The following is an 18,005-nucleotide window of genomic DNA, read 5'->3' as shown; positions in this document are numbered from 1 at the left end:
GGAAAGGTTGACGTTTGCTTGTGTTTCCTTACACAAAAGGATAACGGGCCATTAAAGGCAGATTAAGCTCCCTGGACAGGCCCAGATGAACGTGCCGTGCCATGCCGTGCTGTGATGTGACGTGACGTCACGTCCGGAGGCCTCTTGCTTCAAGCTTTTGCAAAATGCATGCTGCTGTCTTCCATGTTGCCGTTGAAGTGGTGTCTAAATGACAGGCAGACAGTGTAGAGTTACCACACTGTGTTCCTGTAAGCCGGGAAAAAAAAGAGGATCAGGTACAATGAGCTGTTCAAACCGACTCTGGCTTATGCAATCCAGCTCATCACAACTGATGTTATGCAGTAGAGGCAAAAACGAAAAAAAAAAAGGTTGTCTGTTGGTCTGACGTGTTGTTATGCAAATCTGTGGTTTTACGCACAGCATTGCAGGAGAAACACAAAGTCAAGTCAGTCATGCTCCTAGTACAGTCCCAGCTGCAGCGCGGGGCAGTTAGCGCTGTCGCCTCTGCAGCCATGACCAGGTAACAGCACACACTTGTCTAAAACGAATATAAAATGAACCGCAGTGTGTGTGTGGTTTTTTTTTTTTCCAGCTATTTCTGGCTCACACACACACACACACACACACACAGCAAGTGGGTGATGGGTTGAAGGCTGAGCGTTCGCAGAAAACACAGCAGCATGACTCAAGTTGTACAGCAGGCCCTCTGACCACATCGCTCAGAGGCTTTAGTGCGTCTGGGGAAGCACGTGGGTTTGGGGGCTGCCTGCTTCAGGAGTCTATCAGTAGCACTTATTGACAACCACTTATGTACCACATTTATTTTTAAAGGTGTCACAAAGGGCTCTTTCTGTGCCTATGAAGAACCCTCACATACTATAGTAGATCTGTACCTTTTTTAAAAAAGGACCTATTGTGGGAAAACTCACTTTTCTGTCCACAAACTTTACACAGACAACCTTGTCAGGTTTTTTTTTTTTGTGGGCTGCCTAGGAGAGAAGACAGTATTCAACATGCTGTTTAGATTTGGCTCAGCCTCCTACATCACAAGCCGTGTCATCAGATTTATACTGGTTCCCCATTTGAGAAGCTCCACCTATAATAAAAAAAGCAGTCTACAGCTGGGGGAGAGGCAAGAGCTGTGAACTCAAGGTGAAGTAAATGTTAGCTAGCTAATGTAAACATGAACAAATGAGAATAAGGGATAGACATTTATTTAAGTGCCTAGAGAATTGTGTTAACTAGAAGAAATGAAGTATAACACACTTTCTGTCCAAATGTTTGTGGACACCCCTTCTAATGAATGCATTCAGCTACTTTAAGTTGCACCTATTGCTGATAGACATGTACAAATTCACACACAGCTTGTGTATATAGTCTCTGTAGAGAAGTACTGCCAATAGAATAGGACTCTCTGGAGTCATGAACCTGTTGGCACCGTGTCTAATGCCAGGCAAGGGTTATAGAGGGGTGTAACATTTACATTTACATTTATGGCATTTAGCAGACGCTCTTATCCAGAGCGACTTACAAAGTGCTTTGCTATTTACCCAAGAAAAGCCTCAGCTAGTTAGAATAGACCAATAATTCAAAGGATACCTCTAAGCTTAGACATTACTAAACACAAGACACTAAGGTGACCATAGTACTGTAATCGTCCAAGAGGAGGAAGAGGAGGGTCTTCAGTCTGGGTTTGAAGACAGTGAGCGACTCGGCCGTTCGGACACCCAGGGGAAGCTCGTTCCACCACTTTGGTGCCAGGACAGAAAAAAGCCTGGACGCTTGTCTTCTGTGGATTTTGAGGGATGGTGGGTCGAGCCGAGCCGTACTTGAAGCTGGAAGGGCTCTAGGTGCGGATCGGCTTTTGACCATTGCCATCAAGTATGGAGGGGCTGGTCTGTTCTTGGCTTTGTAGGCCAGCGTCAGGGTTTTGAATCTGATTCGGGCAGCTACAGGAAGCCAGTGAAGAGAACGCAGCAGAACCCTCCCAACCCTTTTTTTGGGAGTTTCAGCTCTTTTTCCTGAATGCAATTGAATCTTCACAGCAATGTTCCTCCAAAATCTACTAGAAGGCCTTCTTCCTTGGACAGTAGAGACAGTTACTTCAACAAAAGCAGAATAAACTCTCTTTCCTTGATTTTGGAAGAAACAGTGAATGAGTGTCCCAATACTTTAAATTACTATATGTTCCATATAGTTACATTATGTCAACGTTCACAATCTCATCGGTTCTCTAAAAGCAGTAGTGTTTAACTCTAGTTCTGAGCACCCACTGACCCTGCAAAGTTTCAACTCCGCTAATCCAGCTCATCAACTAAGTATCAAACCCTTCATGAGCTGGATCAGGTGTTCTCTGCCCTGAGGACAACTGGATCCAGCTGGAGAAAGGTTTGATGCTTAGAAACTGTGCAGGCAGGTAGGTAGGTCGCCGAGACTGGAGCTGAAAACCAATGCTTTGAAGAATCATCTCTTTACCAGGTTCTTTAGGGTACCAAAATGGGTCCTCTATGTAAAAGATTGCCCAGCCCTGGTCTAACACATCCTCCCCTATCAGTAGCATTGCCCCTAACCAACACTAGAGGGGTGAACACATCTAGCACATCTACTCCGACATGTGAAGCCAGTGTCGAACCGCCGCTGATGCAGCATCGCTAGGTAGTTTCAGAGAATACAACAGCTAACAGATGCCTGTTCTGACCAACATTTGTGCTAGGAGTGATGGGGAGAGGACATGCCATCAACTCAGAGGCCGTCAATTCAAGGTCAGTTGTGCTCTCTTGGACTCTGGCAGCTGATGGCAAGCGGCTTGACCTGGGATTTGAAGTGCCTTGGGATTGGCAGTGCCTTACTCCAATGGACCACATGGAGCCCCCAGGTGTCTTCTGAGCTCTCTAGGGTGGTCGATCTCCATGACCAGGCTTGGACACCCATACTTTGGCTATGAGAATTCCTTGTGGTTTGGCTTTATTTGCAAGAGTGTAGGGTAAGCTTCTTCCCCACTGATGGTAGTTCAGAAAGTTCCAGGTTTGCAAGGAGTTTGTCTTCAACAAACTTTTTATTCGTTTAGAAAAAATGACGTCCTTTTGTTTCTTTAATGGGATAAAAGTATTCAAGATGTGTACTTGACTTTTCTCCTTTTGTTTTTCTCGAGAGTAATCAGCGCTAGACAGTGATTGAAATGTCAAGAGGCCTGCAGGAAAGTGTCGTTTAGGGATTAAGAAATGAGAAATCATTCTGAAACTGAAAACAACCAGGAGAGAGACTTAAAAAACAAAAGCCCATTGTTGCATAAGAGCCCCCCTTTTTCGGTAACAGCTATTGGGCTGCATGGATGTAATTTTGATGACATAACTGTGCTGTTACAACACAGAAGAACACAGGGACATTTTTAAGATGGAGAACAATAAACATGGAAAGATGATATGGAGTGATGCAGTATGGTGCTGCCATGTTCATTTTAGGACTTTTTCTTCCCTTTTAATGCATCTTGGAGCATCTGTGCATGTGCTATCCCGTAGAGGAATTGAAAAGAAGAACCTCCACCCTATTCCCTCCCCCTCAGGCGATCCCCTCTCAAATCCTAGCTTTAATTGTGGCGTACTAAGCTAGGGACTGGAGTAATCAGATCAGAGATGAGAGCTGCAGGCACACACAGAGACAGAGCGCCAACGCTGGATTAAAAAAAAAAAAAAAAAAAAAAAAAAAAAAAAGCAGCAGCCCCGATTGAAGTCGACTAGTCCCCGCTAGTGAGTAAGTGAGGCAGAGTGTGAGAGAAAGGGAGAGAGGAACAGCCGTGAGAAGGAGTGGGAGGAAGAAAGCACCAGAAAAGGGAGACAGTGCAGTGTGAGAGGGGGAGCGAGAGAGAGAGAGAGAGAGAGAGAGAGAGAGAGAGAACAGGGAGGAGGGGCGAGTGGCGAGGGATGGAGAGACAGGAAACGTGCAACAGCCACTGAAACTGGAAAGGCAGGAAGAGTGGAGGAAGGAGAGGAAAACGGAGGCCCTCGGCCAAGCGCAGGGGGCAATGGGCGAGGAGGAAAAGCACATGTGCTTCTGCAGGACAGAGGGAGAGAGGGAGGGAGGGAGGGTGGCCGGCAAGGATCCAGCAGGAGAAAAAAAAACACTGGGATAATATCAGAAACAAGCAGGGACAGGAAACAGTGAAGGAGAGGGTGGAGGGGGTTTGAGGGGCGCAACACGCCAAGGGAAAAAAAGAAAAAAGTTTCAGGACTCTTCAACTTCAACAGGAAAACTGGACAGAAAGAGCGGCTGGGCTTTGGATGCCGGGAGGAAGGATGGATCTGTCTGGGAATGTCAACCTGAACTCACTCATCTGCTTCTGTCAAGTTCTCTGATCCCAGAGAGCTTGAGGAGGACCCTGGCCTGCTTTACTTCTACAATGGTCTACAGAAGCGTCCCGAGATGGAGCACTCTGCAGAGCCTGGAAAAGCACCACCCGAGCAGTTTTGAACCTGAGGACGGCGCCGAAATGAGTTTCCACAGATCCAAACGGACCCTCCGCAACGGATATAGCCACCATTCCAGCTTATCTCTCTCCACGCTGGAGTGCCATGCACAGCTAGTTACGGCTGGCGAAAGCTGTCAGACTAGGGCCAGCACCTTGAGGTGGGGCAAGTGTCAGAAGCTGCAACACAACAGCGCCTCTGTGAGGGACCGCTTGAGAGAATGCGGCTTTGTGGCCAACCTTCGCCAGACCCAGACACCCCTCCCTTCAAGGAAATGTGCTCTGGAGTTGCCGACACAGTTCATAGGTCAAAGAAACTGTGGAGTGCCTGTTTGCGCGGTGGACCAACAATCCAGCTCTGTTAGAGAGCCACAGCCTTCAGGGCAGACTGAGGCAAAGCAGCACACCTTTGACAGGCACCATAGACTGAAATCCAACTGCAGCAGCAATCTAGAACCCTCCAGCGAGGCATCCAGCATCGGACAGGATTCCCTCAAGTCCATGGGACACGTGGCGGAAGATGGGGATGGGCCCAGACCCATGCATGAAGTTATCTTCTCTACAGAAGTTCCACAAAGCGCCACCAGAGGACAGGGCCCGAGCGAGGAAAGCTACGCGTTCAGTTCCAAGAAAACACAGAGGGTTCTTCGGGACCAGATCTGCAGAGTGGTCGTGAATCTTGAGGAAGTTCTCCGCGGCTTGAAGGAAGTGCATCTGGAGATGAAAGAGGTAAAAGGTTTAATCTCTGGCTTTGAGGCAGTGCCTTAATCCTGCTCCTGGGGATCCATAGCACTGCACTGTACAACACACCTGATACCAGCTCACCAACTGATGAGCAAGGCTTTCATGAGCTGGAGCAGGTGCGTTAGGGCAGAACATACTTGAAAGTGTGCAGTGCTGTGGGTCCCACATGTTTCTCATTGGTTGCTAGAACAGGGGGTCAACCCCTTCAGTGTACACACTGGTAGGTCAGTCCAGATAAGGGTCTTAAACAATTTGGAACCGAATATGCCTCAGAAACACTCACAATACTAGAAAGGCAACATGGGAGCAAAGAGCTTATCTGCTCCATTTCCCAGACAAACGCAGTGCTTTTAGGGATGCTAGGCTGCACCTTTTTTAGTGTTCCCTCAGCTGGCTGGAGTGGATAGAGTGGGGCAGCTGCCTATTTTTAGTTCCACGCTGCTGCGTCCTAATCTCATTTACACAAAAGCGTCCCATCGGCGTCCTTGATGCTGTCTGCATCCGCGTGGCACCCTGATCGTTCTGGTGTTGTGAAACTGGGAATGGGTTCAGGACTGCAGGCTAGTACAAACACGGGTTGGTAGGTGCCGTTACGGTTGAGCGAGGCAGGCTGCTGTGATCTGACGCCAAGCCTCTTTCTCTGAACCCCAGGTGGTCCAACAGATTGACCAGCTGACCTCCAACATTGACCTAGGAGAGGAGGATGCCAGAGACGCTTGTGGAGGTTCCAGCTCCGGCAGGAGTGGAGTGCTTACAGCAGAGGAGGCACTCAAGCACACGGACGCCGAGGTCCACCCGGTCAGGGACGTCTCCGAGCACCCAAACAGCCCGTCCCATAATCCATCAACGGTGCCAAGGGCCAAGAAGAGGTTCCAGGCATCCACCAAGGCCCAGCCTGAGCGTAAAAGCACTCCTCGCTTGCCCCCACCGGCGTACCCAACTGGCCACTCCGACACAAACAGTTTAGGCTTAAATTCAAATCATGGAGGGTCAGAAAGGAAGGGGTCCAAGCCGGAGGCGGCGAAAGCCCCCAAGAGCCAGAAGCCACCTCCTTACCCTTTCGGCAGCAGAGCCGGAAGGGCGAATAAAGGGATAGATCCAGGCCTGAAAACTCCCCCTTACTTGGGAAGGCGAAAACTGCTCTCCACCACTGTCTAAGGGGGCAGCTGCTTCAGGGCAGCCAGCTAGCAGAAGATTACTCACCAGCTTTGGAAGAAGCCGGTCTCCAAGGTGATGGGCGCCGTTAAGTAAGTATGGTCTAAGAGTCCTGGTGCGCTGTAGACTGATTCAGAGCCTCACTATTCAAACATAACTCACTCCAGAGTGCTGCATATGTGTTAAATATGGAACACAGTGTGCTGCAAAGCATTTGCAGCAGGACTGTTTGAATCCACTTAGTAAATTACACAGGACGAAAATGTCAGAAGTAGATGGTGAGACCGAGGGCAGCTGAAGATTACAACTTCACAGAAGGGAGCAGGACACAATCTTGCTCAAATGTTCTTGCTCTCAGAACACATTTAACACATTTCCGTCTGTTAAAGGCCTCACTTTTGTCGACTAGTGCGGCCACTGCTCGCTGGTCACTCATTACCTATAGCCTGTTCTAAGAACAAATTCTTAGGATTTTAGCAGAGCAAGATGCTCAGGGTGCACTGAGTATGTCCCCCTAGTGGTGAGTAGGGCTCACAACACTGACTGCAGAGCAGCTCAAGGGAAGGGAGGGGGGATACAACATTAATCAGACCACTCTAAAGTTCCTAAATGACATAAAACTCTGATTAAAAGTTTGTTGAAGCAGAATAAACAGGAGGCCAGCTGCATGTTTTAGGTTTAAATACTGCCTGAGATTAATTGATTAGCATCAGGAGGAAGCCCCAGATGGTGGAGCTTTAACTTGTAGCCACAGGAGAATTAGAGGATGTTATATTGTAAGAAATGCAATTATTTGTACTGACTTTTCTGCTGAAGTGAGTGGAAAATTGATGCAGTCAGCACTACAGCATTTTAAGGAGACTAATGTGTCTACTAAAGTAGCTAACAACAACAGAATGCTAATAGTTAGCAGAGTTCTTCAGGGTGCTTGCTCATTGGTGAAATTGCTGCTGGCTTTCACTACTCGTTAACAGCATTAGCATTTCCAGCCAATCCCTTCCTTTATCGCCCACCTTTATGAATTAAAAAAAAAAAGATTATGAAAAGAAATGCAGTCCCTAATGGGTGAATATATTTAACAGGTCATTTTATTTATTATAATCTGAATGCATGGCTCATTAGAGGCTGGACGTGAAAATAAATCAAAAGTTATAAAGTAAAATGTCAATGTGGGATTCTGCTGCTGTTTTTCATCCCCAGGTCGAATGAGAAAACACACAGAAGCTTTTCAAATGAAGATGAACTCACCAGGAACAATGGACATCTATACAGAGTCGGTATGTATGATATATGATGCTGAAATACAATCCTTAATGTACTCCACATTGAGCTTTTGGCCATGTAAACCAATCCTAGCCTGGAAACCAGTGCTAAAGGGAAACCCTGTTGGTTTTGTGCTGAAAAGGAAGCTGAAAAAAGATCCACCCATCACCTGTTTTTTTTTAAGACAACTTTGTGTAAATGCATACCTTCTTTAATACCCCCCAAAGATTTCAAGTTTTTGGGCTCTACTTTGACAGACACTATATCTAGATCTGGTAGAATGTCACCGTGTCCCTTATACCCATCAGTCATGTTTATTGCAAGAGATGAAATGCAATTTCTATGGATACTCTGAGTATGGAGTCTCTGATAAAAGATTTGTGACGAGTTTTGCTTCAGAAAGTATCCTTTCATCTCTTTCTCTGTCTTGGTTTCCATTGCTCTGATGTCACGGGAGACGGGAGAAGTTCGGTGAAGGAGCTTCAGGAACTCTCCGGAGCCTCAGCCACACTTCTTCTGGCGTACGGTAGAGCGGGGATGTGTGAGCTCAGTCGATCAGAGCTCATCATGGCGCGTCCGACCAATGACGGTCAGCTTTGAGAGCTCGGCGCGGAATTTACCATCCTTGTGGGTCACTGGAAGAAACCACAAAGCGTGAGAAACCACAAACACGCAACTGCAGGTGATCATGCCACAGAAGATTATACACAAGGGCTTCTCTTGTGTTAATGGTATTGTGAGCCTGAAGTCATGAGACAAGAGGAGGGGCCTCACCTGCAGTGTCACCTACTGTGTACTCCTCATCCTTCAGAGGAACATCCTTTTGCCCTCCAACAGCTGCCTGGGACTGAGAGAGAGAGAGAAAAACAAGAATGAGGTAAAAAGAGCAAAGAACAAAACCACAAACACCTGAGGTGAAGTGAACAGCGTTTGTATAGTTCTTATTATTTCTTTCTGAACCAGCCACCCCACACCTTTTACAAAGGGGCCTGCCACAGAAAAGCACCACTGTAAGCTGACTGCAATGATTTTGATGAGGACATGCTCTGCAATCCCTCCCAGGAGCCTGCATGCTGCTGAGCTTTTGATCCGAGATGACAAGATTTTATGATTCGGATTAAGGTTTGATCTGGAGCCCCCATCAAACGTACCAGCTGCAGCACAGACAGGTTTAACACGTGCTGATTTCACCAGTTAAGATGTATTTCAGCACAAGTGGTGATGTATATAAAAAAGACTTTCTGCTCAGTAGTGTGAGTAATCGTCAATAGGTGCGCACCGATTCAGGTATTCTGGGCTGATGCCAATATTCAATGCTGTACGTGCACATGTCTGCTTATGCTGATGTTTTTATACAAACAGAAACTGGGATTAAAGATTATGGAGAAATGTAACATTTGTAAGGTGAATAAATGCAGGTATTTTTGCACAGTAGCTCAGGATCACTTTGCTTTACTCTTCCCAAGGTATGTTTTATAATGATTGCTGTGTCAATGTATCTCCAAAATGGTGACTTTATAGGAGAAGGCAAAAATGCTCTTAACTTTGAATGGACGTCAATGTAAAACAAGCAATTTATAGCATTTCTATTGGTCCAGTCATCCAGGGTTATTTACACAGTGTACAGAGCAGCTACAGGGTTTAAACCATGGAAAAAATGGAGATACATGGTTTCATTGGTCAGCAGCAAAGTATAATATTGGTTTAAATTATTGGTAAAAGAGGAATTCAAGCAGTTATTTCTATCTGCATAATTAAATGGTAAAGATGCAAATCATTCAGAGTGGTTTGATGTGAAACGTTAGGATAATGTTGTGCAGAAACCTGCCGTGTCAGACCTGTTCACAGTGGAGATGAATAAAACCAGACGTCTGAAGAGTTTAAGGCCTCTAAAAGCTCCCTCACAAAAAAGTTACACCAAATAGTTAGGAATACACTGCCTGATGCATGCACTGGCCTAAAATATATGTTTTTTTAACAGGTGGAGAGATATATGCAGGGTACTGTAGGGAAAATAGTCCCCAAGCAAACATTATCCTTAAAATTTCCTCACCACATTAAAATCATCAACATTACTTATAAAATGAACATGTGTAGGTTTACTGGTTGGTTTTCGAAGGTAAATAAATGATTATGTATGACCATGACTACATGTATGTTGTAGTCATGTTGACCCCGGTTCCATTTACCACCACTGCGAGGAAATCTTGGTTGGTCTTTACATCAACTTTTTAAACATTGCATCACATCCAAGCATCAACAATGATCTCCAAAATAACAACATATTAACATCACTGTGATTTCTAATTGTCAAATAGTATGTCCAAATATTTGTGGACACCCCTTCTAATGAATGCATTAGGCATTTTTAAGTTGGACCCCCTCCCCACACACACACACACACAGCTTATCTAGTCCCTGTAGAGAAGTGCTGCCAACAATCTCTGGACCAGATAAACATGATAAACATGAACCTATTGGCACCTAATTCCTAATGTAGAGACATGTACTCTTTTAATACCCTTAATTTTGGTAGGAAATATTAATGAGCAACTTCACGTATGGTTCTACTATGGCATACGAGACTGACAGGCTTTCAGCCGCTAATGAGGAATGCTCTGCATCTTGACTGAAGTACACAGAATAAGAGATACTCACATATGCACTGGCGTACTCAATCTTAGCTCCTTTAATCTCTGCTTTGAACTGCGTGAAAAACAAGTAGGATTTCCCTTGAGGCCTTTCATTAAAAAGAAGAGAGAGAGGAAAGGGAAAAAAAATCAATAAGATTCCCTTCATCTCAAATAAATGACAATATATGAAAAAGACAAACTCAAGACATGATTACACCATTTCAGAAACACAAATAGCAAACATCACACAATAGCATGTTTTAAAAGAGGAGTTCATTCAAAATGCTAATGTTCCGAACACTGAATGAACGAGAGCAGACGCTAATTACCATTATGCTAATGCGTTATGCAAACTGGTGCCCACAAACTTTTACTCGTTCATCTCCCTGCTAAAAAAAATCCAGCTTAGGACAAAAACATAGCCTATGCTGGTAAGACCGCTGGTTAAGCCCGTTGACCAGTTAAACTAGCCGGTCTATCAGTGTGACCAACTCATCAAGCAGGTTGACTGGTTTGATTAAGCCGGTCATACTGGTTGACCAGTGTGGTCAGGCTGGTCAATCACCTTAGTCATGGTTGTCAACCATCGTAGTTATGCTGGACATGATGGTCAACCACCACTGTGGTTCAGGCTGGTTATGCTGGTCAACCACATTAGTCATACTGGTCATGCTCACTAACCAGCTTGGTCTGGCTGGTCAAAAATCTTGGTCATGCAGGTTATACTGGGCAAACACCCTGGCCATGCTGTTCAACCACATTAGACATACTGATCGTACTGGTCAAGCAGCTTGGTCAGGCTGGTCATGCTGGTTAATTCTTGGACACACTGGTCATGCTGGTCAACCAGCTTGGTCAGGTTGGTCATGTTGGTTAGAAATTGTTGTCATGCAGGTTATACAGGGCAAACTCATTAGACATACCGGTCATACTGGTTGACCAGTGTGGTCAGGCTGGTCAATCACCTTAGTTATGCTGGTTATGCTAGTCAACCACATTAGTCTTAATGGTTAATTCTCTGTCATACTGATCATGCTCACGAACCAGCTTGGTTAGGCTGGTCATGTTGGTCAAAAATCTTGGTCATGCAGGTTATACTGGGCAAACACCCTGGCCATGCTGTTCAACCACATTAGACAAACTGGTCATACTGGTTGACCAGCCTGGTCAGACTGGCCATGCTGGCCAGCCTATCATACTGGTCAAGCAGCTTGGTCAGGCTGGTCATGCTGGTTAATTATTGGACACACTGGTCATGCTGGTCAACCAGCTTGGCCGTTCTGTTCAAACACATTAGACATACTGGTGATACTGGTTGACCAGCCTGGTCAGACTGGCCATGCTGGAACAAAAACACACCCTATGCTGGTCAAGAGCTAAGCCGGTCAACCATCCTACCCAGCTTTTGACCAGCTTGCTCTGGACATGCTGTTTGTTTGTTTTTCTCCAGCAGGACGGTTAGCCATGTTAGCATATTTGGCCAGGCTGTCCTTTAAAGAGCAACGCATGCCTGTATGTTAGGACAGCATAATGGAAGTTTATGCAATGTACACTTTCCGAATACACTGTAAACATCTGTGACCTTAGCATTGAATATTAAGCAGCCGCTGGTCTCGGATCACTTCAAAGGCTGCAGTGGCGGTGCTGGAGCACCACGCTGGGATTTATTACACCTACCGCCATACTGAACAAGAGAAGAGTCTGTCATCGTCGCTCAGACCCACACTCATCTGCCATTGCTGCAGGGAACACACACATAGAAACAAATACACACACATACACCACAGTCAGAAACCAGCTTTACATTAGTGCAGTCTCCAACTCCACAGAGGCGCAACACAGCCAAAGGGGTTCATAACTGATGAGTAATATCACAGAATCATAACGTCTACCTCAGACAGTGTATAAGAGTTTTAATGCCAATAAAGTCTGATTTGAGAGGTCATTAAATTGCATCTAATAATCAGCAACACCAAAACTCAGGAGGGATATCAAATAAGTCAAATTTATTTGTATAGCTTTTTACAACTGTTATCGTCACAAAGCAGCTTTACATTATTATTAGTAATTAATAAAAGACAGAAAAAAGAGAAATAATGTATAAATAAGGATCATAGACCCCCCAACAGCAAAAGTGGCACGGACAAACTCCCTCAGAGCTGGAGGAAGAAACCTTGGGAGGAACCTAGACTCACAAGGGGGACCCGACCCGTCCTCCCCTGATCAGAACTATTTATTAAATATTAATAAAAATTACCAAACCATATAAACTGTTGAACTGCTCTGATCATAATCATAATATAATAATCATGGTGTAGATAGTTAATAGTGGTAATAATAATAGTGGCAGATTAGAGTCCATTTAGGTATTCTACCTAAAAAAACAAATTATTGGGTCAAAGAATTTAACACAAGGTACCATTTTGCTCATGCCTTCATTCCAACATGTACCCAAATGAACTCTAGGCTAATATTTTGTACATTTGCTTTGTTTAATCCCATCTAAGCATTTATAACCTGCTAACATTTAGAAGTTCTGGGCTTATTACACAAAAGCCGCATATCCAACAGGACTGGGTCACTTAAACCCAGGAATCTCTTTTCTCATTTAGAGAGGTTTGGGGTGAAACGCTGCATTCTTGAGCAATTTACTAAGTCAGAATTGTGAAACCAGACGTCTGATGCCGCTCAAGATGCCCTCACAGAAAGTTATTACACCACATGGTTATGAATACATAAGAGATTTAAGAAGCGTTTGGCCTAAAATGCTTTTGGCCTTTAAATTCCATTAATTGCAGAGGGATACGCTAAATGTCCAAATGTTTGTGGACACCCCTTCTGATGAACACTGCCAACAGATTAGGACTCTCTGGGCACCTATTGGCTCTATGCTGCCTAATGCCAGTAGTGGGCTGGAGGGGTATAAGGCCCCCCAGCACTGAGCTGTGGAACACTGTGTTCTCTGAAATGATGGTGGTGCTCCATCCAATACGTCTGGGATGAGTTAGGGAGACACTAGTTTACCATCATAAACATTACATCTAAATCTACTATCCAGTTATTTATTTGGTTCATAGATAAAACACGAACGTCTTTGCGCTAGGCCTCCCTCAGCGTGCACATAGGACGCCAGCCAACACTGCCATATAGACCAAACGAGTGTATACCACCCTCATATCAACGTCATTACCAATAGTTGTTTTTGTATATTTTTCAATGTCATGTTGGAGGATGATGAATTACACCTGCGACTTGGTACAGACGTTGATAAAGGGGATGGTATGCACCCATTTGCTCTATATAGCAGTGTTGGCTGGCATCCTATGAGCATGCTGAGGAATGCCTAGTGTGAAGACGATGGAGTTTTATCCAGAGTCAAATAAATACGCTGTATTAAATATAAGTGCTGTCCGATTTCTCTCCAACAGATTCAGAACATTTTGAAGGGCAGCCTGTTCATTTCCTTTTTGTGAAATACCCAAATATAGTTTAGCTGCTGTGCAGGACACACTTCACTATTACCACAACTACACTGGGATATGGGACGGTTGATTCTTTCCATTCCAAAGACCACAAACATTCAATTAAAAAAAGACATCAGTGGATAAAGCCAATTAAATTCCCCCTATTGTGCTAATTGTCTCTTAATTGTCTTATCTTAATTATCTTAATCAAAGCAGTTTACATACCTAAACTCTACATTTACATCACTGTAAAGACTTCAGTCTCACCTCATTGGTACCTCCTTGAGATGCATAGGTGAAGATGCACTCATATTCTTTCTGGAAAATAAAAAACTGAAGTTAGTACTAGTGTATAATGAAACCTAAACATCCTTATAGAATGGATATAAATGTGTATGTCTGTAAAACAGTGTAGGGTAACAATAAAGTCTTTAAAAAAAATACATAAATAAATAAAAAGAATACAGGTTTGGTTCCAGCCATGTCCTTAATGTCCCCAGCCATCGCATCCATCAGCAGCACAGCTGTACTTCATTTAACTTGATGAAACAGTGATTAGTTACCAGGTTTTGTGTGAAAACTACAACTAATTCTAGGCTTCCTAAACCCCATAGACCCTGTATGCAAGCCCACACTTTCTAAGTGATTAATCAGTTTCATAGGTCCTAAAACAGAATCCTGAGGGACTCCACAAGATATTCTAAACCAAATAGTTACCAAATAATTCACATAAGCTGTATGTTCACATAAGCGTTAATATTAGGATTAATTACTAAATAATAAACTTACAGTTTAAGGGACTCACGAGAGCACTAGAAAAATGGGTAAATGAACAAATTGGCGTACATAAAATATTTTAACGTTTTATTAAGTATTAATTCTGATAGTCAATTCTGAAGTGTTTAATTTAAAAGACCCCAAATCTGTCCATCAAGTTTTTACTCATAAAATCACATTAATAGTAAAAACTGTTTGGCTTTTTCCATTTTATTATTCCTCACGACGACCTGAAAACATTTAAGGTAGTGTTATTTTCGTTTCTGCTTTGTGTGTTATATATAAAGTATAATGTATATATTTTATAATATTAATTCTAAATATTATAAAGTATTTATTCTGATATTAGTGTTTATTTGGGAAAATAAAAGTAGAGATAAAAAATAATGCCCCAGTAAAACGCAGGTCTCAGGTGCTTAAGACTTTTGTACAGTGTTGTATTAAAGTATTATATTAAATTGTTATTGTATTGTATATTGTATATGTACAGTCTTTTAAAGGATTCTTTACCATTGAAACTGTCATTAATGTGTTTGTCAGCATGGCCTAATTCAGGCTAAAGGTGCAGGTTTATATAAAACTACATAAAAAAATTAATCTGTGTGTTTCTGGCCATCTATTCATTCATGGGCTGTAAGCAGGGCTGTAAGCAGGGCTGTGGTGTGAGAAGCCCTTTATCTGACCCAGGTTCCAGTCATCAACTGACGCCAAGTGGAGCGACTAGCAATGTCCGAATCGTGAACGAATCGGTTCTTTTAAACCGACTCTCTGTGACAACTTAACTTTTTTTTTTTTATTAAGCATGTACAATGTGTTACTGGTTGAAGACTTGTAATAACACTTTTATAATATTTGAAGAATTAATTTTAAAAAAGAAAATAAAAAAGATTTTTGTTTTATATAAACAAAACTGATTCGCTTTCTAACTGATATAAACTGGCTTTAATTATTATTTTTAAGCAACAGAGTAACGGACATCTGACTCGTTCACTTAAATCAATCTAGCATTGTTGTGAATGCAGGGAAGGAGAATAAAGCTGGCTGTTTTCATCATTGTGGACATCATCTAACTTGAATCCCAGATGATTCAAGTTCCCCTTGTATATAGTGCAATGAAATTGGGTCTTTAGCACCCCAAATATGGTGCAATAATTCATTCATTAATAATCAACACCGGCCTTTGTGGGGAATATTGGTGAAAACTGATTTAGAAGATTATTTAAGGGAGAAATAATGAATCACATTGTTGAATCGAACAATCGATTCATTAAAATGAACAACTCGAACGAGTCGCTTCCGGAAGATCCGCTCTTAACCAATGAAAAGCTGACTTGTGGACGTCCAGCACTGGCGATATTTAAAAGTCCCACGGACCTTTCCTTTAGGGATTTATTAATAAAACCACATTAATAATAAAGACTGTTTGGCTTTATTAGTGTTATTATTTATCACGACGATTATTATTAACATTTAGCCAATGTTACTTTCGTTTCTGCAGAACTTGCTCGCTAGCTAAAACTAGGACCCCTAAGATTTATTTACTGCATTTAACCTTTAAATGACCATGATATTAAAACTATTTAAATATAAGTTATTTAACAGCTATAACGTGGTCTTTAGTTTATGAATAAGTAAGTTAGTTCCTGGACTACACTGTTTACACTGTTCGCCATTACAGCCGGTCAGCTGCTTTCTGCACCACTTCTGCCGTAAAAGTCTCACAGGTTTCACATATTTACAATAATACCGTAATAAATCATCCATTACAAGCTCAAATAACAGCCAGCTCCTCATTTCCTCGTATGTCTGACAGCTGCTTACCATCTTCTCAGAGAAGGAGTGCACCACACCTCCCGGCTTCACGTTGAACTCCACTGTTTTCGCGCTGTCGCTGGAGGCGCAGACAGACGCGAGCGCGGAGAATAAGATCAGCTGCTTCCCCCAGAAGGAAAAGGCAGGATTGCCACCGGGATTCAGGCTGTGACAGAGAGCCATGGCGGTATGTGAAACCGGCAAGCTAAGCTAAGCTAATCCTTATTTGAATGAGGAGTAAGCGGGGTGCGTTCCATTCCGAGGGAATCTCGACAAAGCTGTCCTCCCTACTCCCTACGCCCTACGCCCTACTCCCTACTCCCTACTCCCTACTCCCTACGCCCTACACCCTACTCCCTACACCCTACACCCTACTCCCTACTCCCTACACCCTACTCCCTACTCCCTACTCCCTACGCCCTACTCCCTACGCCCTACTCCCTACACCCTACTCCCTACACCCTACTCCCTACTCCCTACGCCCTTCTACACTGAGATCCCAGAAACAGACTGACGATACTGACCACTCCAAATACTTTAAAGTATCCAAATACTTAATATTCATATAATATTCAGACACTTACCATTTTCCTTCAATTTAATAAATAAATTAAGGGAACAAATTATTACATTGATTAAATTAAGGGAACAAATTATTACATTGATTAAATTAAGGGAACAAATTATTAAATGTATTAAATGAAGGGAATGAATTATTAAATTGATTAAATGAAGGAAATGAATTATTAAATTTATTAAATGAAGGGAACGAATTATTATATTGATTAAATTAAGGGAACAAATTATTAAATTGATTAAATGAAGGGAACGAATTATTATATTGATTAAATTAAGGGAACAAATTATTAAATTGATTAAATGAAGGGAACGAAGTATTAAATTGATTAAATTAAGGTAATTAATTATTAAATTGATTAAATAAAGAGAACGAATTATTAAATTGATTAAATTAAGGGAACAAATTATTAAATTGATTAAATTAAGGTAATTAATTATTAAATTGATTAAATGAAGAGAACGAATTATTAAATTGATTAAATTAAGGGAACAAATTATTACATTGATTAAATTAAGGGAACGAATGATTACATTTATTAAATTAAGGAGGGAATAAAATTCATTTGAGGGAATGATTTATTATATTGAGGGAATGGTGTATGTGCCTAAATATCATATTTCTACCATAATACTTTGGGGTATACCAGATATAACAAGGTTATCCTAAGAACTGGCCAATTCTGTAGCTACATGAAGTAAAGTAGAAACATGGCATTTGAGCATTAAATAAAGACAATAAAGTGTGTAGTTTATATTTTACTTGAAAAGTGTTAATTAATTAATAAATTCATGATTAAATTAAGCTTAATTGGTTACTACTTCCAGGCATTTGCTAGACTTTTGTTACATGGTCACTAGGGTGAAACTATGGTATCCCTGATGGTTGCTATGGCAGTTGCTAAGGTATTTGGAGTAGTTGTTAAAGTGTAACTAAGTGGGTGCTATGGTGTTGCTAAGGTTTTCCTATGTTACATTAAGGGCTCTTTGAAGCAGCAGTACAAAACCCTTTGTGGTGGAGGTTTGTTCTTCTTTATGCCCTAAATAGGCGACTATTATGCTGTTTGGAGCGCACCCCGAACTGCCTTGTTTGTTTTATGTGGACTGAATGCAGCCTTT

General features: G+C 42.5%; 2 protein-coding genes across 2 annotated transcripts; one reads left to right on the top strand and one right to left on the bottom strand.

Annotated features, from left to right (window-relative positions):
- Nucleotides 1–4,195: 4,195 nt before the first annotated feature.
- Nucleotides 4,196–9,459, top strand: LOC140537720 (uncharacterized). The gene is made up of 3 exons (XM_072659917.1): nucleotides 4,196–5,191; nucleotides 5,858–6,453; nucleotides 7,562–9,459. The coding sequence occupies exons 1-2, from the start codon at nucleotides 4,397–4,399 to the stop codon at nucleotides 6,362–6,364; spliced, it is 1,302 nt and encodes a 433-aa protein (XP_072516018.1). The 5' UTR covers nucleotides 4,196–4,396; the 3' UTR covers nucleotides 6,365–6,453; nucleotides 7,562–9,459.
- Nucleotides 7,432–16,554, bottom strand: mydgf (myeloid-derived growth factor). The gene is made up of 6 exons (XM_072659921.1): nucleotides 16,320–16,554; nucleotides 13,989–14,039; nucleotides 11,935–11,996; nucleotides 10,283–10,364; nucleotides 8,399–8,471; nucleotides 7,432–8,259 (listed from the first exon to the last, which is right to left on the bottom strand). The coding sequence occupies exons 1-6, from the start codon at nucleotides 16,491–16,493 to the stop codon at nucleotides 8,180–8,182; spliced, it is 522 nt and encodes a 173-aa protein (XP_072516022.1). The 5' UTR covers nucleotides 16,494–16,554; the 3' UTR covers nucleotides 7,432–8,179.
- Between the last annotated feature and the right edge of the window lie 1,451 nt (nucleotides 16,555–18,005).

Source organism: Salminus brasiliensis, chromosome 17 (genome assembly GCF_030463535.1).
Source record: "Salminus brasiliensis chromosome 17, fSalBra1.hap2, whole genome shotgun sequence".
Taxonomy (NCBI): domain Eukaryota; kingdom Metazoa; phylum Chordata; class Actinopteri; order Characiformes; family Bryconidae; genus Salminus; species Salminus brasiliensis.
Note: the sequence above shows the minus strand (reverse complement) of the source record. Positions and strands in the feature narration are given on the sequence as shown.